General features: G+C 49.0%; 1 protein-coding gene across 1 annotated transcript in view; it reads right to left on the bottom strand.

Moving 5' to 3' along the window:
- gabbr1b (gamma-aminobutyric acid (GABA) B receptor, 1b) overlaps positions 1 to 26,328 on the bottom strand; it is an 81,604-nt gene extending 55,276 nt beyond the window's left edge. The window contains 2 exon segments of the mRNA XM_041213034.1: positions 3,155 to 3,289; positions 25,953 to 26,328. Coding sequence (XP_041068968.1) covers positions 3,155 to 3,289; positions 25,953 to 26,180 — 363 coding nt within the window. The 5' untranslated portion in view covers positions 26,181 to 26,328.
- Between the last annotated feature and the right edge of the window lie 276 nt (positions 26,329 to 26,604).

The raw sequence follows: 26,604 nt of genomic DNA on the forward strand, positions 1-26,604 counted from the left end.
TGGCCGTGCCCTCAGTCGCCTGGGCCCCAAGCTCTGGGGTTCCCCTCCCTGCCTCTCTCTTTCTCCCACTAGGACGCTCTCCCGAAACCTACGGGAGTGATTTTCCGAGCCGACACCGGCAGGTGCCTTGGCGGGCGGGACGAGGAAATTTGGAGAGCCATGGACTTGTAAAGGATCTCTGAATTTTCCCATCCCCATCCGCTGGTGCCGGGACCGGAAAATCCCACCCCCACCTCTTTGGCTAAGCTTTTGCTCACCTGACTTCATATCTCGATCTATTGTTTCATCTGCACCTCTTAGCCCATTTTGATCCCTTCCCCCCCAAACCCACCCCCACTAGGGCCATCTGCCACTAGCTTGCTTCCCTTAATTCCCCATTAGCACATCCTTTAGGTAATATCACCACCGCAAACACCCCTTTGTCCTTCTATGACATCTTTGGCAGTCTCTTCTTGGCCTCCACCTATCACTGACCCTCTATCCAGCTCTACCTGTCCCATCCCCCTCAACCAGCTTATATTTCATCTCATTTCTATATGTCTTGGTTCTGATGAAGGGTCATACAGACTCGAAATGTCAACTGTATCCCTCTCCGCAGATGCTGTCAGACTTGCTGAGTTTTTCCAGGTATTTTTGTTTTTGTTCATATCTCCTCACATGGTTCGGTATCACACTTTGTTCTATCATGATCCTCTGAAGCACCTTGAGACGTTTCGTTACGTTAATGTAACAAAATGGCGCCATGTAAACATTAGCTGTTGTCGGGCCGAATACAACCTGAATATAATGTTCCTCATGATATCCTCGCCTCGCTAACCCTTAGGACTGTCCACTTCTTGCTGCCCACCTTCCATTTTAATCCATTGCCTTTCCTCTGCTACCGTCAAAAACAAAATTGTGGCCAATTTCTTTTTTTGATGTGAATGCAGGCCAAGGACAGGAGAAGCTAAAAAAAAATTGACAGATTCAGTTACGATTGCCACTGAACACGCGAGGCAGGGATTTAATGACTACTGACAGTGAGGAAGAACAGACAAGAGATGAGCAGTAAATCCTGTCACAAATCCCTCCAGGGCCTTCCATCATGATTTCGACAAGAGGGTCAAAGGGCAATCTGCATTCACTCACAACTGGTTTAATAGCTTGTGTGTCTGAGCTCGCCAGTGTTTACATCATGGAGACCTATGAAGGAAATTCTGTCAATTAATGGCAGCATTCATTTTTATAAAGGGTTCCCGTGTTTAAATTGCTGGGATAGGACCTGCAGTGTCAGCAACAACAGCCCCTTGCATTTATATGGCGCGTTCAACAACCTAACACATCCCAAGGGGCTTCACGGGATCATTATTCAGCAAAATTTGACACATAAGGAAATATTCGGGTCAGATGACCGAAAGTTTGTTCAAAGAGGTCGATTTTAAGGAGTGTCTTAAAGGAGGAAGTGAGGCGGAGAGACGGAGAGGTGTGGGAATTCCAGATCTTGGGATTGGGGGGCAGGGTGCCAAGGCAACTGAAGGTACAGCCACCAGTGATGGAGCGATTAAGAGCGTGGATGCACAAGATGGCAGAATTGGAGGAGCGGAGCGCAGATATCCCAGATGTTTTACTTTATTCTGACATGGGATGTGGCTAGGCCAGCATTTGCTGCCCATTCCTAATTGCCCTTGAACTGAGTGGCTTGCTAGGCCATTTCAGAGGGCAGTTAAGAGTCCACCACTTGTAGGGGGCTGGCCAGGTAAGGATCACAGAATCTTTACAGTGCAGGAGGAAGCTGTTCAGCCCATTGAGTCTGCACTGGCTCTGATTTCCCCTCCCTAAAGGGGGCATCAGTAAACCAGATGGGTTTTTCCGATAATCAATGATGATTTCATGGTCACTTTTACTGAGACTAGTTTTATATTCCAGTTTTATTGACTGAATTTAAATTCCACCAACTGCCATGGTGGGATTTAAAGGTTTGGGAGATGGGGACACTCTTGGAACACCTACTGCAACATTTCGCACCCGATATTAAGGGGGAGGTGAGTAATCTCATTCAAGGGGGTCCCCACACTCATTAAGATCTGGATTGTGACAGCTTATTGAGGCCATCATCACGTGAGCCCGTGGGTCAGTGTGCAGAAGCCCTGCTTACAGCAGACGCTGTAACATCACACACACTACCATGTGAACATGTCTTTCTTTACAGCAGGCCCCTCATTAACTCAGGCACAGCTTCAAGCCAGCCCTGCGTTTTCTCTTACATAAATATTTGAGTGAATGGCACACAGCCTTCACAGTGACAGCAGGCAATTTCCTGTACTCCTCGGTGACAGAAAACTGACAACAGATCCACCTTACTATCTGTCAAGGTGCAAACCTACTTGCCTGGCTGAGCTATTGGTAAGTGAACTGGTCTGGTATTTCTGTTGCTGCCTGCTCACCCACAGGGGTATATTGGGCAATAGTGTGAACCAGGTGACAGCGATTGACTTGTGTAAAACAGGCGTCCGTCACAAATCCATTCTACTCCTGTGGGAGGGTGAGGTTAGCGTTAACCACCCCGCTTCCCGAGGGTTGGAAATGATAGAGAGGGAGGGAGAGAGAGCAAGAGAGGGAGGGGGAGAGAGAGGGAAAGAGTGAGGGGGAGGGAGAGAGGGAAAGAGTGAGGGGGAGGGAGAGAGAGGGAGGGAGAGAGAGACAAATAGGTAAACACTCACATTAACACAAGGACAGAAACAAATAGATGGAGAAACAGAAGGAGACAGAGGCAGAGAGTGACAGAAAGAGAGAGATGGGGACGGCGGCGAGAAATGGAGTCAGAGGGACAGAGATAGAGACGAGCGACAGAGGCAGTCAGAGAAAGGGACAGAGGGAGAGAAGGGGTCAGAGGGACAGAGAAAGACGAGAGATAAAGAGAGACGAGGGAAGGAGAGAGATGAAGACAAAGGGTCAGAGATGAAGAGAGACAGAAAAAGATGGGGACAATCAAGGAGTGGTGGATAAATGAGCAAGACTGAATTAGATGGAGTGACACAGACATAAAGGGAGAGGTGACTGGTGGAGAGAGGGAAAGTGAGAGGGAGAGAGAATGTGTGTGAATAAGAGAAGAATGACAGGCGGAGACAGAGAGGGGCCCACAGGTCCTTATTCATGTCCGAGCTGTGCTACTCACGACAATCAGGTTCCACATCCGGGCTGCTTCGGCCACCAGCGTTGAGACACCACTGCATCCTGGCATGAGGACGATCTTCATGGGCTCATTGTAGAGCAGCTCGTACAGGTACTTGGTAGATTTCCCGGGGTCACACTGAAAAGGCAAGCACAACCAATCAGACTGGGACACAGCCTTGCAGCCCAGGATTCTTCCCTAACAGCTCTGTGGGTGTATCTACACCACATGGACTGCAGCGGTTCAAGAAGGCAGCTCACCACCACCTTCTCAAGGGCAATTAGGGATGGGGAATAAGTGCTGGCCCAGCCAGTGACACCCACATCCCATGAATGAATTTAAAAAAGAATTCAATCCAGGGTATTGGGGGTTCAATGGACCCTTTTCACCTATTAATTCAAAATAAAAATACCCCCAGGGATTGCTCTAACTTGCAGATTTCCAGCTGGTGACACAATGGGTTAGTGGCTCACATCTAGTCGGTGCACCATTCAGCTGTCCAACAGGTGCTAGCACACTGGCTTTGTCAGCTGTGGCTTAGTGGGTAGCACTCGCATATCTACGTCAGGAGGTTGTGGGTTCAAATCCCACCTCAGAGACTCAAGAACAACATCCAGTAGTGAAGGGTGGGGGGAGCTGCACTGCTTGAGGTGCTGTGTCTTGGACGTCTCTCTGCCTTCTCAGGTGGATGTAAAAAAAGCACATGATGCATTTTGTAGAAGAGCGGGGGGGGTGTTCCCTCAGCCGCTATTTGTCTGTCAAACAATAGCTGGTCATTTATTTCCTTGCTATTTGTGGGGTCTTGCTGTCCATTAAAGTGCGCTCTCCACTGCCTGTGAAACACTATTTGTACCGCCTGAGGATGGGGAAGGCGCCATATAAATGCAACCTGTCTCTCTCCCTCTCTCTCTCTTACAGCAGATGGAGGAGCACCACACCAACACGCCAGCCACATGTTTGCTAATCAAAGCTTCGCAGTGTAATATGGCACAGAATGAGGCCATTTAGAACTTTGTACCTATGCTGACTCTTTGAAAAGAGCTATCCAATTAGTCCCACTTCCCCTTTTGCTCCCACCCCAGCGCCCTTCACATTTATCCTTTTCAATTTCCTCACTCAATTCCCCTTTGAAAGTTGCTATTGAATTAGCTGTCACTGCCCTTTCAAACACAGCATTCCAGTTCATAATAACAAGCTATGTAAAAAAAAAACCTCCCCATCTTCCCCTCTGGCTTTTTAGCCAATTTTCTTTCATCTTGTGTCCTCAGTTATCGATCCTTCTGCCAGTGGAAACAGTTCCTTCTTATTTATTCCATCAAAACCTCTTTATGATTTTGAACAACTCAATTAAATCTCCCTCTAACCCATCCCCGCTCTGAGGAGAACCGCTCCAGCTCTAATATCACCAGCATTACCTGGCAGGCTGGACGGATTGATTTGCCATCTTCCCTCCCTCTCCTATTCACTAAAAGTTCACCAAAAATTAATTCCTGGGCTGGAGGGATTGTCGTATGAGGAAAGGTTAAATAGACTAGGCCTTTATTCTCTGGAGTTTAGAAAAACGAGGGGTGATCTCATTCAAACACACTAAATTCTTACCGGGCTCGATAGGGTAGATGCAGGAAGGGTGTTTCCCCTGGCTAGGGGTAAGTGGGGGTGGCTGGGGGAGTGGTATTGGGGATGGGGGGTGGGGGCGGTTGCTGGAACCAGGGTAGGTACAGCCTCAGGATAAGAGGCAGGCCATTTAGGGCCAAGATGAGGAGGGATTTCTTCACTCAGAGGATGGTGAATCTTCGGAATTCTCTGCCCCTGGGGGCTGTGGGAGCTCAGTCGTTGAGTAAGTTCAAGACTTGAGATCAATAGATTTCCACGTATTAAAAACATCGAGGGATACGGGGATAGTGCGGGAAAATGCTGTTGAAGTAGAAGATCAGCTGTGATCTCAATGAATGGCGGAGCAGGCTCGATGGGCTGAATGGCCTATTCCTGCTCCTATGTTCTCTTGTTCTGTTAGTTGCTAAGGAATTCCTCTGACCTTCCAGTAGGATGTTCCCCAAGAAAATTTTTTTAAAAAGCACATGGGCACAAAGGTGTCCAAAGACATTTACCCCTCCACCTCCCCTCCCCCCCCCCCCCCCCCCCGGTGAGGAAGGACCCATGGAATTCTGCAGTAAAACGGGACGTAAAGGGTTAAAGGGAAAAGAGCAGATGCAGAAACAGAATGAGAACAAGGAGAAGAGAAGAATCCATTAATGTCACTCGGCCAGTTCCCTGGGGCCTCTGATGAATGTGTTGTTTTCATGTAATTGACACAGTCATCGGCTGAGCTGCAGGATCTGCGAATAACGCTCTCACCTTGCATCTGCTCATGTCCGACAGCTCCTCAGAGTTCTTGGCATGTGTGTAAAGCTCTCACCGCCTCTCCCCCCACCACCGACACATGCATGTCACACAGGAGGAGTGGGGGGTGCTCACTGTGCTCTCTCGGCACCGACTGGTCACATTATGCCCTGGTATGACTGAATCAGAGCGATTCACCTTTGAAATGCCTGCTCCACTTCTAACCTCCCTAATGCCTTTGGAATCTCATCCCGACATTCATCTTTCTGAGGCTCAAGCTCTCCAATGTTCTCACCATCGGCTGCCTCTACTTCCTTGTACACCAAGTTCAACTCAAGAGCTACCATCTGTTTCCTAGCTCAGTCCTGCTCACCTACACCTTTGATCCACACTGCCTCCCGTCTTATCCTGTTCTCAGTCCTGCTCACCTATAACCTTTGACCCACACTGCCTCCCATCTTACCCTGTTCTCAGTCCTGCTCACCTATGACCTTTGACCCACACTGCCTCCCATCTTATCCTGCTGCTCACCTATAAGCTTTGACCCACACTGCCTCTCATCATTTTTTTTGATACATTCACGGGATGTGGGTTTCGCTGGCTGGGCCAGCATTTATTGCCCATCCTTAGTTACCCTTGAGAAGGTGGGGGTGAGCTGCCTTCTTGAACCACTGCAGTCCATGCGTAGGTACACCCACGGTGCTGTTAGGAAGGGAGTTCCAGGATTTTGACTCAGCGACAGTGAAGGAACGGCCGATATATTTCCAAGTCAGGATGGTGAGTGACTTGGAGGGACGGGGAACTTCCAGGTGTGGTGTTCCCAACTATCTGCTACCCTTGCCCTTCTAGATGGTAGTGGTCGTGTTACTCACCTATAATGTTTGACCCACACTGCCTTCCCTCTTATCCTGTTTTCAGTCCTGCTCACCTATAGCCTCCAACCCACACTGCCTCCCTTCTTATCTTGTTCTCAGTCTGGCTCACCTTTAAGCTCTGACCCTTACTGCCATCCACCATCTTGTTCATCTCTAACCCACATGGCCTAACTCCTCTCACAACTCCTGTTTGTATATGATAGCACCCCCCACCCCACCCATGAGGGGCCCTCAGTCATTCGCTATCTTAGAGGCAGTAGATTAAGTGCAGGCTGCTTTACAATAACTTGCCTCTGTTCAGCAAAATCGGAGCTGTCAAATAGTCCCATGGTGGCTCAGGGGGTGATCTAACTGAGGTGTTTAAGGTGATTAATGGACTCTACAGGGGAGATAGAGAGAGAATCTATTTTCTCAGATGGGGGAAGTCCAGAACAAGTGGTCATGGTCTTAACATTAGAGGATTCAGGAGTGATGTTCGAAGCAATTCTTCACATAATCCTTAGTGGAAATCTGCTCTCTTTTTCTCTCAAAAAGCTGTTGAATTTCGAAGCTGAGTTTGATAGATTATTTTTTTAGGTGATACAGAACAAGAGCAGTTCGGAACATGGGACATGGGAGCAAGAGGAGGCCATTCAGCCCCTTCAGCCTGTTCTGCCATTTGATGAGATCTCGGCTGATCTGCAACCTAACTCTGTATATCCGCCTTTACTCATTACCCCTTCATATGTCTGGTTAACAAACAATCCATCAATCTCAGGTTTAAAATTAAGAATTGGCCTAGCATTAATTGCTGTTTGTGGAAGAGAGTGCCAATCTTCTACCGCCTTTTTAAGTGTAGAAGTGTTTCCTAGTTCACTCCTGAAATTCTTGGATCCAATTTTTTCCATAGTGCTCCCATGTCTTCAACTTCCCAACCAGCAGAAATAGCTTCTCTCCATCTACCCTTTCTGTTTCCTTTAACAGTTTGGAAATTCTGATCAAATCAGCCCTTATAAAATTCAGGGAATGAATACAACAATAGTTTGTGGAATATCTCCTTGTAATGTAACCCTTAGAGTTCAGGTATCACAGAATCACAGAGCAAAAGAGACCCTTTGGCCCATCGAGTCTGCACCGACACTTGAGAAACACCTGACCTACCTACCTAATCCCATTTACCAGCACTTGGCCCATAGCCTTGAATGTTATGACATGCCAAGAGCTCATCCAGGTACTTTTTAAAGGATGTGAGGCAACCCGCCTCCACCACCCTCCCAGGCAGCGCATTCCAGACCGTCACCACCCTCTGGGTAAAAAAGTTTTTCCTCACATCCCCCCTAAACCTCCTGCTCTTCTGGTAAGTCTGTGCTGCACTCCCTCCAAGGCCAAGATATTCTTCCTAAGGTGTGGTGCCCAAAACTGGTCTCAGTACTCCAGGTGTGCTCTAACCATTAAACTGAAGCATGACCCTCGAGATATAAAGGTCCACATTCCACTAGCCTTTTTACATTATTTCCTGTAGCTGCTCATGATATTTTAATTGCCTATGTACCTAGGTTCCCCCTCATCTCAAGACCTCCTCTGTTTCCAGCCTTTCACCATTTTTAAAGTGCCCTGTTCTATCCTTTTTGGGTCCAAAATGTATAGAGTTAAGACTCAGATCAGCTATGATTGTAAGAACATAAGAAACAGAAACAGGAGTAGGCCATTCAGCCCACTGAGCCCATTCAGTATCACGGCTGAACTTCATAATCAACTCCAACTTCCTGCCTTTTAGTCATATCCCTTAATTCCTTCAGAGTCCAAAAATCTGTTGATCTCTTGTCTTGTATATAACCAGCCACTGAGCAACCTCAGGTCTCTGGAGTAGAGAGTTCTAAAGATTCACAACCCTCTGAGTGAAGAAGTTTCTCCTCACCTTAGACCCCTTGTTTCAATTGGCTGCTCCTTTATCCTCATATTATGACCCCTAGTCTAGATTCTCCAACCAGGGGAAATGACCTTTTTTTTCATTCTTTCATGAGACATGAAAAGTGGGCATCACTGGCAAGACCAGCTTTTGTTGCTCATCCCTAATTTCCATTGAACTGAGTGGCTTGCTAGGCCATTTCGGAGGGCAGTAAAGAGTCAATCACATTTCTGTAGGTCCGGAGTCAGACGTAGGCCAGACCAGGTAAGGGCAGCAGATTTCCTTCCCTAAATCAATGACTGTTTTATGGTCACTATTACTAAGGCCAGCTTTTCAATTCCAGATTAATTGAGTTTTTAAATTCTACCAACTGCTGTGGTGGGATCTGAACCCATGTCCTAAGAACAGTGGCTTGGGTCTCTGGATCACTAGTCCACTGACATTACCACTACAGCACCATCTCCCCCTAAACATACGCACACTGTCAAGTCCTTTAAGAACTTCATACATTTCATTCTAAACACCAGAGAATGTAGGCCCATCCTACTCAATCTTTTCTCATAGGACAACCCTCTCAACCCAGGTATCAGTCTATGACCCTTCATTGCACCCCCTCTAAAGCAAGTATATCCATCCTTAGGTAAGAAGACCAAAACTGTACATTGTACTCCAGGTATGATCTCATCAAAGCTGTATATAATTGAAGCAAGACCTTCTTACTCTAATACTCCAAACCTCTTGCAATAAAGACTATCCTAGCATTTGTCTTCCCAATGGCTTGTTATGCCTGCATGCTAACTTTCTCTGATTTGTGTACAAGGACCTCCGATTCCCTCTGCAACCCATGCTAATCTCTCACCTCTTGAAAAATATTCTGCTTTTCCAAGTTCCCTAACTAAACAGATAATTTCACCATCCCCTGCCTTGTACTCCACATCTACCATGCTTAACCAGTCTGTACTCCAATGCAGCCTCTTGGCATTCTCCTCACAGTTTACTGATTTGTATCGTCAACAAATTTGGATACATTACACTCACTCCCTTCATCCCAAGACATTGTAAGTAGCTGAGGCCCAAGCACTGATCCTCATGTCCCCGCTAGTTACACACTGCCGTCCCCAAAAATGACTGGTTCATTCCAATTCTCAGTTTTCTGTATGCTAAACAATCCTTAATCCAGGCTAATACATTACCCCAAACCTTGTGTAACAATATCTCGCGTGGCACCTTAACGAACGCCTTCTGAAAATCCAAACACACTACGTCCACTAGTTCTAACTGACCTAGCTGAATGGTGGAACATGCTCAAGGTGATGAACCACCTACTTCTGTTCCATCAAGAGCAGCTAGCAGAACATTCAGATCTTGTCCCGAGTCCCCAGCTATTACTGAACATCCTTGACATGACCCCTTCAGAATACAGACATGACCGTCGTGGCTTGATGGGTGGCACTCTTGCCCGAGTCAAAAGATTATGGGCTCAAGTCCCACCCAGAGATCTATGCTAACACTCCCAGTGCAGTAATGAAGGAATGCTTTGCTGTCCGAGGTGCTGCTTTTCGAACAAGGTGTTACAGTAAGGCTGGGCCTGAGCTATCTCATGCAATATTCAACCTAATATTGGGGAAATTCTCCGGGGATGCGGGACATTGCTGTGTACAAGGTGGTTGCCACGTTTGCCTATGTTAGAGTTGTATCGTAAAGGTAAATGCATTGGATGTGAAGCAGTTTGGGACATCCTGAGAATGTCAAAGGTGCTGCTTAACTCCAAGTCTTTCTTCCTCCTCCACAGCCGGGGCATAGACATGAAACCCAAATGCTACAGCGCGTTCAGAGCTAAGATGGTATGCTGTACAACGCTTGTACAAACTGGCAACGGGAACAGGCTGACACAGAGCGAAGTAGAGGCTTTGGCACCGAGCACCAAAGGAGATGTCAAACCTCCATGCATTGCTATGGAAATGTTGTCTCTGAAGATTGGGCCAGTCAACACGCCACTGAAAGACTTGACAGGTCACAGAAGAGAAATAAACAACACAGATCAGAAACTGCGGGGGTGGGAGTTGAGAAATTGAGGAGGCTTCTAGACCAGGATATTTCAGATGGCCGAGTTTCCTCCCCTGCCAAACACGTCCTGGCCTATTCTGGTTACCTCACAGCCACTGCATGATCCAATGAGTGTTAATTGGCCGGAGACAGGACTTCCCCCCTGACTCCCCTGCCCCCCCCACCCCCAGGCCCCACCTCGCCACCCGGGGCCTGAACAGGGTTAATTTTCAGGCTTCTCCACCTGCCCCTGAACTCCTCCCGCCAGCCTGAAAATTGAGGCTGGGCGGGAAACGGCCCTTAACTGGTGAATGATTGGTTCAGGCCCTCAACTGAGGCAAGAGCAGGCCGGCTGGCCTAGGCCTCACCCGGCGTCCAGTGGGCAGGCTGTCGAAAAACCTCACGGTCGGTGGGTGAACGTAAAATTCTGCCCCTTGTTCCCACCCTGTTGCAAATAATTACTGAAATGCGTTTGATGTCAGAGACCCACTGAGGGAAAATTAACTTGGAAACTGACTAATTTCAGCCCCCAGTCAACGACTGACCAGTTCACCTCGGGCTTTGAGCCACCTTGACACCACCTCAAATCTTCAGGATCCACTTGAGCAGACCAGACGCTAGGCTCTGGAGCTTTCTCCTGAAACCTGTCCACCTCTCTACCTTGCTTTCCTTCTTTAAGATGATCCCTGAAAGCCATCCCCTTGACCAAGCTTTTTGAAGGGAGGGTCATTTGCAGGGCAGCGGGAGTTGGGGAGAGGGCAGGGAGCTAGAGTGGGGTCCACTTGGATAGCTCTCCCTCTCTCTCTAAGAGCTGGCAGAAGCTTGAAGGACCGAATGGCCTCCTTCTGTGTTGCATGATTCTACAGCTGGGATTTTCCGGCCCCTCTTCTGATCCCGCCGGCGTGAATCCAGGTTTCAATGGCTTGTTGGCTCTTGCTGCAGGGGAACCTGGCGTGGGGCGGGGGAGGGGAGCAAGAGGGGCGGTGGGGCAGGTCCTGCTGACTGTGCCCTGAGGCCTTGATGTGAGGCAGGAGGTCGGCTGCTCATCCAGAGAGAGCTGGTAGTATTTTTGCATTCAGGAGGGGTTAACCACGATTCAGAAATCCCGTTACTGCTGCCTCCGCCCAAAACAAAACGGAAATCCGAAAGGCCCATGGTAGAAGGGTTGCCAATTCTGGTTGAATGTTTTCTGGAGATCCCATCTCCTGACCCCCTGACCTCCAACCACCCCCCCAGCAAACCCTGAGGTCAGTTCACAGCAGTCTCTCGGAGGTTGCTATTCGCTCTCTGGAGACCCCCCCCCCGCCATCCCAGGGCCAATCCCAAAGTGCTGACGGTTCCCAAGTCACGGCCGAATGCCTGGTGCACAGTGTAAGGGCCGTGCGTCACTTGGGTTCAAAACAGGAAGGCCCGGTGACTGGTGTAAAAGGCCTGCGTTCCATTCCCAGAATTTGTTACAGCACAGACGGAGGCCACTTGGCCCATCGTGGCTCTCCGAATGAGTAATTCACCTCGTGCCATTCTCCCACCTTCTCCCCTTAACCCTGCACGTGGCCTTTTAATTTTACTTTTATATCTGCTCTCTGTGATTTTCTTACATAGGCACCCCCCCCCCCCACCCCCCCACAAGTAGCTTCACAGTTCCTTGTTTCTCACCTTTTAGAAAAATACCCTCATGTCTTTCAAAGCGGACGGCCTCACACTTCCGTCCCCCCCACCAGTAAACTCCACCTGCCGCAGCTTTGCCCGTTTATCTGTCAACACCCCTTTACAGCGAGCGGCCCCCATCCACACAGTTCACTCTCCCACCCAACTTCGTGTCGTGCGCAAGGTCAGACACCTGGCCCACTGTCTAACTTATCTTTAAAATGTGGTGAAAAGCTGAGGCCTCAGTACGCATCTCTGGTTCGGGGTGTAGGGTGCTGGAGTAGTGCGGTGGGGGGGGAGGGAGTGGGGGAGGGGAGGGGAGCGGAGGGGAGGGGAGTGGGGGGACTGTGGGAGGAACACCAGCTGCTGCCAATTTGAGTACCTTCCCATTATCCCTACTTTCTATCTCCGGACTAACTCACTACCATCTTCATAGGTGACCCCCCAATTCCATGTGCCTTCTGTTCGTTGTCCAGTCTCTTGTATGGAACCCAGTTCAATACCTTCTGGAAGCCTGTGTAAATAACATCCCTCATTCCCCCACCAAATTCAGTGACTTGGGCTTGGAGGCTTTCCTGTGTCTGCTGATATATGAGGCAGGCAAAGCACATGCTTATGTCTGTTTCCACAGCCAGATTTTCCTGAGGGGGTGAAGGTTGGGGGGGGGGGGGGGGGGGGTGAGGGTTGTGGTGGGGGGGAGGGGTGGGGAGGTGCGGGGGGAGGGTTAGGGTGGTGGGTGGGGGATGCCACTCTACATCAAAGTGTGGCCAACCAGGAAACTCTCACACTCTTTTTCCGCCTGCCATTGGTGTATTGGAAGGATTTACAGGCTGATATTCAACCTGTTTGGCTACGTTAGGAACACACCTTCCATGGCATCAAGTCTCACGAGTGCCCCTCGAACCAAGAGCTTCTGACACAGAGGCAGGGTCACTGCTCCACAAGACCTCCTATCCCACTTTAGTTTTCTCCTCAAAAAATTCCACCAGGTTCGATGGACCTGACTAACCCTTTGCAAATCCACGTTGGCTCACTCTCTCCCTCATCAGTCCATGTTAGTCCCAGTGCTCCCTCGGGCTTGGGACGAAGAGAAAGATTGCTTAGTGCTTCCCTTGCTATTCCCCATGCTAAACTGGCAGAAGAGGGACTAATGTTTTTTTTAAAATTATTTACGCACTAAGTACACTTACGTGGCCTTCCTGTTGATATTTCAGCTCAATGTGACTTCAAGACCCAAAGAAATCAGCTTCTCTCAATTTCCTACAATTTACTGTCATGTGGGTCCCCCATTGCAAAGGCCATCCCCAGTGTGTTCACCACAGTGAGCTCACACTGTGGAAAGCCCCTCACCATCCCCAGTGTGTTCACCACAGTGAGCTCACACTGTGGAAAGCCCCTAACCATCCCATCCACATGGCTCATTGAAGTTTCTCAGTCGGTACTCTGGCCAGATGGACCAGGAACATACCCTGTTCGATCTTTGTGTCAAGTTAGCTTGGTATTGTGTGTCCGGCTCCTGCCTCAGAGTCAGAAAGTTGTGGGTTCAACATCCCCCACTCCAGAGACTTGAACATTAAGATCTCGGCTAACAATCCCAGGGGGAATGTTGGAGAAACGGAGTCGCTAGCAAACTTCAACAGATTTTATTCCCAGGTTGCAGGTGTTGATTGCAAGGCCAGCATTTATTATGGCTGATTCACCAAGGCTCCTTAGACAGCACCTTCCAAACACATGACCACTACGATCTAGAAGGACAAGGGCAACAGATACATGGGAACACCACCATCTGGAAGTTCCCCTCCAAGTCACTCACCATCCTGACTTGGAAATATATCGCCGTTCCTTCACTGTCGCTTGGTCAAAATCCTGGAACTCCCTCCCTAACAGTGCTGTGGGTGTACCTACACCACAGGGACTGCAGCGGCTCAAGAAGGCAGCTCACCACCACCTTCTCAAGGGCAACTAGGGATGGGCAATAAATACCTGCCCAGCCAGCAAAGCCCACATCCCATGAATAAATAAGAAAAATAAAAGCCAGGATGGAGTTTAACTTGGAGGTGGTTGTGTTCATACATGCTTGCTGCTCTTGTCCTTCTAGGTGGTAGAGGTCATGGGTTTGGAAGGTGCCACCTAAAGGGCCTTGGTGAGTTGCTGCAGTGCATCTTGTTGATGGTACACACTGCTGCCACTGTGCACTGGGAGTGAGTGTTGAAGGTGGTGGATGTGGTGCTGATCAAGTGGGCTGCTTTGTCCTGGACAATGTCAAGCTTCTTGGGCGTTGTTGGAGCTGCACTCATCCAGGCAAGTGGAGATTATTCCATTAAACTCCCATCTTTGCAAAGGCTTGCAAGAATGTCCGGTGGGGAACATGTTGGGCAGAGTTTCATGATTCCCCCCACCAGTGATGTGCCATGAGGGCCCGTAGGATTCTCCAGGTGGCACCGCACCCCCCCCACACCACTTCCACCGCCTACTCCCCCACCTTTCCCCTCTTCCCCCACACCTTCCCCCCCTTTCCCCTGCCTTCCCCTCCTGCCTTCCAGCAGTCCTCCCACCATCTTCCCCAGCCTTCCCCCACTTTCCACCACCTTTACCTCCTTCCCCCCAATTTGTCCCACCTTTACCCCGCTTCCCCACACTTTCAGCCACCTTCCCCCATTCTCCCACCATCTTCCTCCCGCCTTCCCCCATTTTCCACCACCTTTACCTCCTTCCCCCCAATTTGTCCCACCTTTACCCCGCTTCCCCACACTTTCAGCCACATTCCCCCATTCTCCCACCATCTTCCTCCTGCCTTCCCCCATTTTCCATCACCTTTACCCCTTCCCCCTGCCTTCCCCCCACCTTCACACCTCCTCCCCCCCACCCCTATTCCCCCTTCCTCCCGCTTTCCTCCAACCTTCACACCCCCTTCTTCTGCCTTCCCCATCTTCATCCTCCTCCCCCCCTTACTCCCACCTTCACCCACCCCCATTCCCCCACCTTCACACCCCCTTCTTATGCCCTTACCCCCTTCACCCTGCCTTCACCCCACCTTCACTGCCCTTCCCCCCCACCTTCACCACCTTTTAACCCCCTTACCCCCACCTTCAACCCCCCCTTACCCCCACCCTCATTCTCCTTTCACCCTGCCTTCCCCCATCTTCACTGAACTTCCCCCCTACCTTCACCCCTCTTTCACCCCCCCTCAGCCCCACCTTCACCCCCTTACTCCCACATCTTCATTCCCCCTTCTTTTGCCTTCCCCCCACCTTCAACCCCACCTTCCATCCTTCAACCCCCTCCTTTCCCCCCACTTCAAACACCCTTTCCCACCACCTTCAATCCCCCTTCCCCCCAACTTCACCCCCTTTCCTGCAATTTTCCCCCCACCTTCATCCCCCTTCACCCCCCTCCCTCTGCCTTCTCCCTCTCCTACCCCCCCACCTTCCCCCATTACCCCCCTGCTTTCCCCCCTACCTACCTTCCCTCCGCCCATGACCTGAATGCAAATTTATGAGGGATGGGCTTGGGGGAGGCCTGTCTGTCCTTGCCCCGGTTGAGGCCCTTAAGTGGCCTGTCCAGACATGATTCCCTGGCTGGGGGGGTGAAGCTCAGTGTCTGGGGGAAGCCAAACCGATCACTGTGCTCAGGCCTCAGGTGGAGGTGAGGTGGGGAGGGGGGGGTGGGGGGGGGGGGTTGGTGTGTGACCTCCATTACTGACCCCCGGCATCAGCGCCGCCACTCCAAGGTCTCTCCCTACCCACCCAGGTTCTCCCTCCCTACCTGGCCTTACCATCATGAACCCCCTCCCTCACCCCACGCTGCCCAGCACCCCGAGACCACCCCTCCCATCTCCGCTGCAAGACGCTCAGCTCCAACCTGGGCACCAGGGCTTATAACCCGGGGACCACTTGTTGTCCCGGCAGTGGCCACTGCTCCTGGTGGCGCTGCTGGGACGACCGCGGCTCTCTCGGGTGGGATTTTCATCCGAGTGAGGGGCAGAAAGCCTGCCTCCGGCCAATTAGCGCCCCTTGGAGCGTCAAAGGGCCGCTGGGCAGCCAGAGGCGGCGACACCCGCAAAACTCTGCCCTTCAGAAATGGGGATTTCGTCCGAACTTGGGGCTGGGCCTCTGTAACTTTGCTGACACACGTGACGATCAGCAGAGCAGGGGCAGGTTGGAGGGATATGATCATGGAATGACACAGCACAGAATGAAGTCATTCAGCCCATCGTGTCCGTGCCAGCTCTTTGAAGGAGCTATCCAATTAGTTCCGCTTGCCTGATTGCTCCCCATAGCCCAGCAAACTCAGCCTCGTGAAGTGCCCGGGGACGTCTCTCCACATTAACAGTGCTGACATAAATTACCATATCACTGAGTTAGCGGCTGCCCGGAGGGCCTGTTTAAAACAGACCCAAGTGACAACAGGCTGCGATTATTAAGCTGACCTGAATCACTGAAGAAGGAGTTTTGCTGCAATGAGGAGAAATAAAGAGCAGATGGTAAGGAGCTGGCCTCTTTTTCCAGGGTTTGCAGCACCTGATTTCAGCATCCGGCTGAGAGGGTATTTGGAGGGGGAAGCAGCGGCTGAGTGTCAGTCGCACAGTGTGTAGGTCATGGATTGAAATGGTCTTATCAGGTTGTGTAACACCACCCACCACCCCAACCCTCCCCTCACCCAAACTAGTCACCGTACCTTGAGGTCAAACCGTTTGGTCTATATTCCTTTTTGGTATATTTATATTACCCGATTGTAAATGGGGGAGAGGTGAGGAAGAGGGTTAATCCCCCTGCACTGGGAACAGGCTGCCCAGTGTCTGACTGTGGATGGGGGAGAGGTGAGGAAGAGGGTTAATCCCCCTCCACTGGGAACAGGCTGCCCAGTGTCTGACTGTGGATGGGGGAGAGATGGATGAGAGGGTAAATCCTATTTACAGAAGCGATCACTCCGGGGTTATACCTCTCCCCTGGGAAGAGGCTGTCTGTGTAAATGTGAAGTGTTAGATAAAAGTGTTTCATTGTCAGAACCCTTGACTGGAGGGATTTTCCTTATTATATTTGACATCTGTTTATCTTCATTTTGATGTCCTAGCAGAAATGTTTCATCAGTCTATGAATATCAGAACGGTAGTGCCAGTTAATATGTACAATTGTACTGCACCAAGGCTGGAGGGACCAACGAGCTTGTATCTGAAGCATTCAGAAATGTAGCGTAGGCCCTCTGGACTGGGCCTGGGGAAGCAGTCAATAGATCACTTCTCCTGCTTCTCATTAACCTTTTCCTATTCATTCACAGGATGTGAGCATCAATGGCCAAGCCACCATTTTATTGCCCATCTCCAGTTGCCCTTGAGAAGGTGGTGGGGAGCTGCCTACTCGAGCTACTGCAGTCTATGTGGTGTAGGTACACCCCCACCATGCTCATATAGAAGGTAGTTCCAGGAATTTGACACAGCAACAGTGAAGGAACCGCGACACACCGTAAATACCCAGGTAACGGTCCCCCTTCCTAAATCCTTAGTTTTTCATGTATCGCACGCCTGAGTTGAACTCTGACTTTTTGGCCCCTGAATCCTTTAGTTTTCATATACCTTGTGTCAGTTTTGGGGAGCAGTTTTGGAGGAACAGTCCAGTGAGTCTTTTTCACAATTGCTCTTTTCTCATTTATGCTGAATTCAGGACAATGGCCGGTTAGTGCTGAGACAGCGCAGTTATCGGCAGCTCACAAGAACCGGCGTGGATTTCAACTCCCCAAACTATTACTCCTGGAAATGTCGACCCCCTTACTTTTGCCTAAAATTCTGATCTCAAAATCTCAACTTTTACACAAGTATATACAGCATTTCCAAGACAGGATGATTCGTGGCTTGGAGAGTAAATTTACGGTGGTGACCTTAAAAGTCAGGAAGAAACATGACCTGTGCCAAAATGTCTTTGCAATCGAGTACAGCCTTTTTACACTAGATGTACTGGCCCTGGGAGTATTTTTAATGGGACGGTGTAGAGGGAGCTTTACTCTGTATATTACCTGTGCTGTACCTCCCCTGGGAGTGTTTGATGGGGACAGTGTAGAGGGAGATTTACTCTGTATCTAACCCCGTGCTGTTCCTGCCCTGGGTGTGTTTGATGGGGACAGTGTAGAGGGAGCTTTACTCTGTATCTAACCCGTGCTGTACCTCCCCTGGGAGTGTTTGATGGGGACAGTGTAGAGGGAGATTTACTCTGTATCTAACCCCGTGCTGTTCCTGCCCTGGGTGTGTTTGATGGGGACAGTGTAGAGGGGGCTTTACTCTGTATCTAACCCGTGCTGTACCTGTCCTGGGAGTGTTTGATGGGGACAGTATAAAGGGAGCTTTACTCTGTATCTAAACCTGTGTTGTACCTGTCCTGGGGTGTTTTATGGGGCAGTCTAGAAGAAACGTTAAGTTTTAAGAAGGAAAACAAATTCTTGTTTTTAAACCTTATTTGATGTTTAAATTCTCAATGTCCCTCAGCAGACACTGACAACTGCTCATCATCTTTATAGGGAGAATTGAACTGAAATTCTATTTTACTATTATTGCTACTATCACTGTTATTGCCATGTGATGAGATCAAAATCCTGGAACTTCCTCCCTAACAGCACTGTGGGTGTACCTACACTGCGTGGACTGCAGCGGTTCAAGGAGGCAGCTCATCACCACCTTCTCAAAGGCAGTGAGGGATGGACAATAAATTGCCCACATCCCACAAAAGAATAAAAAAAGATCATTGTGGGGAATTGTTGAAATACAGGGCACTGGAGCTCAGCAGTCTGCGATGTGAGTTGATTGGTGCTATGAGTGGATCCATTGCAGTTGTGCGAATATGTAAAGTAATAAAACCCCTGGGACCACCATATAATATTCATGGCAATGTTTACATTTTCATTCTGCATCCAGTTTGTCTTTCAGCTCTCTGTACCTGCTGTGATGTGTATTGCAGCTCTCTGTACCCAGTGTGATATGTATTACAGCTCTCTGTAACCGGAGTGATGTGTATTACAGTTCTCTGTACCTGCTGTGATGTATATTACAGCTCTCTGTACCCAGAGTGAGGTGTGTTACAGTTCTCTGTAACCAGAGTGATGTGTATTACAGTTCTCTGTACCTGCTGTGATGTGTATTGCAGCTCTCTGCACCTGCTGTGATGTGTATTACAGCTCTCTGTACCCGGAGTGATGTGTATTACAGTTCTCTGTAACCAGAGTGATGTGTATTACAGTTCTCTGTAACCGGAGTGATGTGTATTACAGTTCTCTGTACCTGCTGTGATGTGTATTGCAGCTCTCTGTACCTGCTGTGATGTGTATTGCAGCTCTCTGTACACAAGTGTGATATGTATTACAGCTCTCTGTACCCGGAGTGATATGTATTACATCTCTCTGTACCCGGAGTGATGTGTATTACAGCTCTCTGTACCCGGAGTGATGTGTATTACAGTTCTCTGTAACCGGAGTGATGTGTATTATAGTTCTCTGTACCCGCAGTGATGTGTATTACAGCTCTCTGTACCCGGAATAATGTGTATTACAGCTCTCTGCACCATTCTAATAAGTATTACAACTCTCTGTACCTGGTCTGATGTGTATTACAGTTCTCTGTACCAATGTGATATGAATTACAACTCTTGTAGCTGTTGTGATATGTATTACAGCTCTCTATACCTGCTGTGATTTGTAATACAGCTCTCTGTATCCGGTGTGATATGTAATATAGCTCTCTGTACCCAGTGTGATATGTTTTACAGCTCTGTGTACCGAGTGTGATATGTATTACAGCTCTTTATACCTGCTGTGATATGTAATGCAGCTCTCTGTACCCTGTGTGATATGCAATACAGCTCTGTGCACCAAGTGTGATATGTATTACAGCTCTCTGTACCTGTTGTGATGTGCATTACAGCCCTGTGTACCTAGTGTGATATGTAATACAGCTCTGTGTATCGAGTGTGATGTGTATTGCAGCTCTGTAACTGGTATGATGTGTATTACAGTTATCTGTACCTGGTGTGATATGTATTACAGTTCTCTGTACCTGGGGTGATATGTATTACAGTTCTCTGTAACCAGGTGATATGTGTTACAGTTCTCTGTACCTGGTGCAATATGCATTACAGTTCTCTGTACCCAGGGTGATATGTATTACAATTCTCTATACCCAGGGTGATATGTATTATAGTTCTCTGTACCTGGTGTGATATGTATTACACCTCTCTATCTAGTGTGATATGTATTATGTGAGTCCAAGTGCAGAATTAAAATGATCAAAAATTATCAAAAAACCCTTCTGATCTCAATCTGATTATTGTCAGATTAGAATGCACCAGTTGTGACTTGTGGTTCCAATGAAGGGGATTTACAGACCCACATACCATTTTGCATTCACAGGAACCATTCGCATTGGGAAAAAACTCCCCCTTTCCTTCAGTCTGTTTTCTGGCCTAAGTATATTACAGGATAGTGAGTGATGGGATCCCAATCCCTTCACACATTGTTGGGCTGCATCTGAGGTGATGATTAGCCTGTCCTGCCTCCTACAGGACTAGCAGTAGTTTCTGTGACCGATTATGCTTGTCTAACCAACTCCTCAACCCTAAGACGCAACTCACTATGTAACACTTTGGACTTTGTGCACAGTTTTGTCTCCTTATTTGGAAAAAAAGATTTGGCTGCATTAGAAGAAGTTCAGAGAAAGCTCATTTGACTCATTCCTGGGATGAGGGGCTTATCCTATGAAGAAATGTTGAACAGGTTGGACCTATACCCAATGGAGTTTAGAAGAATGAGAGGTGATCTTATTGAAACATATAAGATCCTGAGGGTGGATTACCGGGAGGATGTTTCCATTTGTGGGAGAGGCTAGAACTAGGGGACACCGTTTAAAAATAAGAGGTCTATCATATAAGATGGAGATGAGAAGAAATTCTTTCTCTCAGAGGGCCATTATTGTGTGGAATCCTCTTCCTCAGAGAGCAGTGGAAGCTGGCTCACTGAAAATATTCATGGCTGAGTCAGACAGCTTTTTGACAGACAAGGGAGTCAAGGTGGGGGGTGGGGGGGGGGGGTGCAGAAAGCAAAGTGGGAGTTGAGACCACAACCAGATCAGCCATGATCTCTTTAAATGTCAGAGCAGGCTCGAAGGGCCGAATGGCCTACTCCTGCTCCTAAGTCCTACGTTCCCATGATCCTCTGAGCCGGAAGATCAGGAGCTCCGATCCGCACTCCCCCGCACCAAGATGAAAATCTCAGCCACAATCCCTGTGGAGTACTTAAGGAGGTGAGCCTTTCAGATTAAACTGATGTCCCATTGCAATCTCAGGTGGGAGCGCAGAATTGCTGACGATTGTTTAGCTTACCAAAAAAGCCCGCCAGATAATGTTGGTTATTCAGATTAAGATAGTGCTTGGGAATTATTCATTCTGTAGGTGGGCTGATTGAGCTGGTCTGTATTTATAACAGTAACCACTTGCATTAATGCAGCACGTTAACGTTGGAAAGCATACCATGGACTTCACGAAAGTGATCACCAAACAAGATTTGACACCGAGCCAAGTAAGGAGATAGCAGGGCAGAAGACCCGAGCTCGGTCAAAGGGGATGCTTTTAAGGAGTGTCTCAAAGGAGGAAGAAGAGGTGGAGACGTTTAGGGAGGAAATTGCAGAGTTGAGGAGCTTAGGATGTGAGCAGCTGGGCCACTGATGATGGGTGCCATTAAAATCATGGATATTCAAGAGGCCAGGTGCACAGATATCTCGGAAGGTCATGGGGCTGGAGGAGACGGCAGAGATAGGGATGGGAGAGGCCATTGAAAACAGGGATGCGAATTTTAAAACTGAGGCATTACTTAACTGGAAGTCAATTTATGGCAGTGAGCCCAGGTGGGGGCCTTGGTGGGGTGGGGTGGGTGGGGGCAGTGATAGAGGGATGGGATTCGATGCGATTTAAGGATACTGTCGACAGAGTTTTGGATGACCTCTAGTTTACTGTGAGTAGCATATGGGAGACGAGTCATGTGTGGGTTGGGATAGTCAAGTCTAGAGGTAACGGGGGCATGGATGAGGGTTTCAGCAGCCGAAGCGCTGAGGTAGGAGCAGAGGTAGGCACATCTGAAGCTGTTATTCGCATGGTTGATTTAGGCACCTGTCCTTCATGATAAGAAAGGCAGCCGTTTTGGAGAAATCCATTTGGAAAAGAGCAACCGCAAATTAATCCGTGGCAGTGATGGATTGATCGCGATGTGACAGGAACCTCCGCAAATCGTGCATTTAAAAGCAGGGTGTGTGGGTGACATACTCCCCCTCGCTCTGCTGTCATTTCAGGACTACATTCATGTTTAGGGACCATCTCCCAACACACAATATGCCCCTTCGCTCTGCTCTCTCTTCAGGACCACATCCACACTGAGGAACAGTCCCTCAACACACAATACACCACCTCTCTATAGTTTGAGCCCCACTTCAGAAACTTGAACATAAGCCTCAAGCTGACACACCACCCCCAACCCCACAACGCCCCGCAGCTCCTCCCGACCCCCTCACCAGGTGAATATGGAACCCAGGCCATTGTGCCCAATCAAGTGGGCATAAAAGATACCATGGCACTATGGCAAGGAGGACCAAGGGAGCTCTCCCCTGAACCCTGGTTATTGTTTATCCCTCAACCAAACATCACTAAAAACATGATCTGCCGATGATCACACTGTGGCCTGTGGAGGTTAGCTGGATGAAAATTGGCCGCCAGTTTTCCTACCTCACGACAGTGAGTGCTCTTCAAAAAGTATGTCATTGACTGAGACACTTCAGGACAACCGGAGGTCATGAAAAGGTGCTACATAAATTATTTGGCAATTTACAGAGCCCTGATGCTACATCTAAATCCACAGTCTACTTCAGTACAAGAAGCCATAGAAAATTTATCAAATAATCTCGTTTTAGCTTTTAGCTGAGGGACAAATATTCATCAGGTAACGGCAGATAACGTACTGCTCTTCTTTGAAGTAGGTAGCCATGAGAGGGCAGAGTTGGGGGTGGGTGGTGGTGCTGTCTCGACTCTACATCTCATCTGAAAGAGGGCAGCTCCGACAGACCAGGGCTCCCTCAGTACTGCGCTGGGAGTCTCCGCCTAGATGATGCACTCAGGCATCTGGGGTGTATTGAAAAACAGTGATCAGGGATCAGCTGGGGTGGGGAGGGCCCTTTCACTGGATCCCCTCAGGGCCCTATCAACGATACCCCCACCATAATTTTCCAGCGCTTAAATAAACTGTGAGTGTTTTTTTTCTTTCATGGGATGTGAGCATCGCTGGGAAGGCCGGCATCTGTTGCCCATTCCTAATTGTCCTTGAACTGAGAACAGTTAAGATTCAACTACATTGCTGTGGGTCTGGAGTCACATGTAGACCAGACCAGGTAAGGACGGCAGGTTTCCTTCCCTAAAGGGACATTAGTGAACCAGATGGGTTTTTATGACAATTTATGATAGTTTCCATGAGACTAGCTCTCAATTCCAGATTTATTAATTGAATTTAAATCCCAACAGCTGCCCTAGTGGGATTTAAACTCACGTCCCTAGAGCATTATCCTGGGCCTCTGGATTACCACTTCAGTGATATTACCATTACACCACCATCTACCACCGCCTATCTAGCCATCTTTCCTGTCACTGAGATGCCCTGTGCCTTTAAGAGTAGCAGAAGGGACTAGTAATCCAGAGGCCCAGGCTAATGCTCTGGGGTCACGGGTTCAAATCCCACCAGGGCAGCTGGTGGAATTTAAATTCAGTTAATAAAATCTGGAATATAAAACTAGTCTCAGTAATGGCGACCATGAAACTATCATTGATTGTCATAAAAACCCATCTGGTTCACTGGTGTCCCTTTAGGGAAAGAAATCTGCCCTCCTTACCTGGTCTTGCCTACATGTGACTCCAGACCCACAGTAGTGCGGTTGACTCATGAGTGCCCTCTGAAATGGTCTAGCAAGCCAATCGGCTCGAGGGCAATTAGGGATGGGCAACAAATGCTGGTCTTGCCAGTGAAGCCCACATCCCATGAAAGAATAAATTTTAGAAAAGGGGTGGGGTGGAGGAACATAGATGTAATGGATTTGGACCACGCTGCCTAGTGATGCAGCACCCATGGAGTTAAATCTGGAGGAAGGAACCATGGCTGAGTGACAGATTAATGCACAATGATAAAGGGCAACCTTTACAGTCAGTGCCATGCATGGTTCATTCAGCTGCTTCCATACCCACATGAATATTTTCTCTCTCTCTTTCTCAAGATGCGTTGTATTTTAATGAAGTTTAATTTGCTTCTGCAGTAATAAATGTGGGAAGGGGGCATTTGTAAACCATCCCCCTTGCCCCCTCCTCCCAGGCAAGATTTAATCCATTCAGACTGATAGCACTGTGCTGGTTTAGAGATTCTCAGCTTTCAGTCTTGTTCAGTGAGGCTGGAAGCGAACACTGAGAAAGCCCCTGTTTTGTGCAATGACTGTGCTGTCGATAAGCAATGAGTGTGTCGAGGAGGGTGAAGCCGACTCTCAGGCTGCCAGCACATCGGAGAGAGGCAGAGAACCTGAGTGAGACGGAGACACAGAGAAAGGCCGAGAGAGAAAACAGACACACAAGAGAGAGACAGACGCAGATAGAGTCAGTGACGGAGAGGGAGAGAGGTGGGGGGAGAGTCAGAGAGAGAGAGAGAGAGACAGAGGGAGTGACAGAGAGAGATGGAGGAAGAGTTTGAGAGGGAGACAGAGAGAGCGAGTGTCAGAGAGACAGAGGGAGAGAGACAGAGGGAGAGAGAGTCAGAGAGAGAGGGAGAGTGACAGAGGGAGAGAGATGGGGGAACAACAGTGAGAGACAGAGGGGAAAAGAGTCAGAGAGAGAGCGAGACAGGGAGCAACAGAGAGGGAGATGGAGGGAGAGACAGAGAGAGAGGGAGAGAGAGTCAGAGAGAGAGGGAAAGAGAGAGTCAGAGAGAGGGAGAGAGACAGAGGGAGAGAGAGTCAGAGAGAGATGGGGGAACAAGAGACAGAGGGAGAGAGAGTTAGAGAGAGAGCGAGACAGGGAGCCACAGAGAGGGAGATGGAGGGAGAGAATCAGAGATAGAGATGGAGAGTCAGAGAGAGAGGGACAGAGGGAAAGAGAGAAGCAGAGAAAGAAAGCGAGAGTCAGAGAGACTGAGACAGAAGAGTCAGAGGTCAGAGAGTGAGACAGAGGGAGTGACAGAGAGACAGAGGGAGAGATAGAGAGAAAAAAATGCAGAGACAGTGAAAGACAGAAACAGAGACAGACAGGGTGAGAAAAGAGATAGAGAAATAGAGAGAGGAACAGAAGGAAAAGAGCAACAGAGAGACACAGAGGCAGAGAGGAAGAGAGGAGAAAGTGAGACATATAGAAAGTGAGGCAGAGCGAGAGAGGGAGATACCGGGAGACAGAGACAAAAAGAAGGAGAGAGTGAGGGCAGACAGGCACCAAGAACAAGAGACAGCAGGGAAAGAGGAAAAGAGGGACCGATAGAGAGAGAGAGAGAGATTTAATCATAGTAACTGTCTCCCCAAAGATCTCGCTGCCAACATCCATTCCAAGCACCTCCAATCACAATGCAACGCGATAATAAATTCTCCTCACAAATAGAACACCAATTCTGCTTAACCAACTCTGCTTAATCTCATTGCATGTTCCTCCCTGTGTGTGTGTGTGTGTGTGTGTGAGTGTGTGTGTGTGTGTGTGTGAGGGTCGGTGTGGGGGGTTATCTAGCAGGTGAAACCGACCCTGCAAGAAGCGCCAGTGAAATCAACAGTGACACCGAAACCCAGACGATTAAAAACTTGTGAGTGGCTTTTTGCATTTCAGATGTTCCCCGCCGGCTGCCACTGCTACCCCCTCCCCACCCCCAAAACACATGGAAATCTGTTATCTTCCGATACAGGGCTGATTCCTGAAGGAACAAGGGTTGTGTTTTTGAAAGCAGCCCTCCCCCTCCCCTCTCCCATCCAAGATACCTTGCTGTCATGGTAGATCAGTTGCAACTCGTAGTCCCGAAGAATGTCTGAGCGGTTGTTGACATCGCGGAGGGCCATCTGAGCAGCTGGAAGGCAAGCCTGACCACCCGGCCAGCCACCGCTCATGGGGAACAGAGCTCCGATGTACAGGGTCTGCTTGCTGCCTGCGGAGAGAGGGAGAAGGATCAGCGCAAGGAGCAAGAGGCTGCTCCGGCTCCGTGCCATCATTATTCGCTGCCGACAAGTCGCGTTTGGCCCCCGTCCTCTTAAAGATGCTCAGAGCCCCCGACACATCGTCCTCGTTCCCAAGCGCTGAAGCTCTGTCATAGTAACAACAGCAGCAGCATGAGCAGCATCAGCAGCATCAGCAGCAAGCTCCATCTTACTGCAGTCAGCAAGCTTGGTGATGTCACTACAGCAGCCAAATTCCCACACTCACACACGCTCTCTCACTCTTACATTCGCACACACACAGGCACACACACGCACTCACTCCCAGACATAATCACACACATAAACAGGCACACACACACACACAATCGCAGACACTCACTCACACACACACATAAACAGGCACACAAACACACTCACTCATAGACATACTCACACACATAAACAGGAACACACACACACTCACAGACTCACTCACATA

This window comes from Carcharodon carcharias, chromosome 19, assembly GCF_017639515.1.
Source record: "Carcharodon carcharias isolate sCarCar2 chromosome 19, sCarCar2.pri, whole genome shotgun sequence".
Lineage (NCBI taxonomy): Eukaryota > Metazoa > Chordata > Chondrichthyes > Lamniformes > Lamnidae > Carcharodon > Carcharodon carcharias.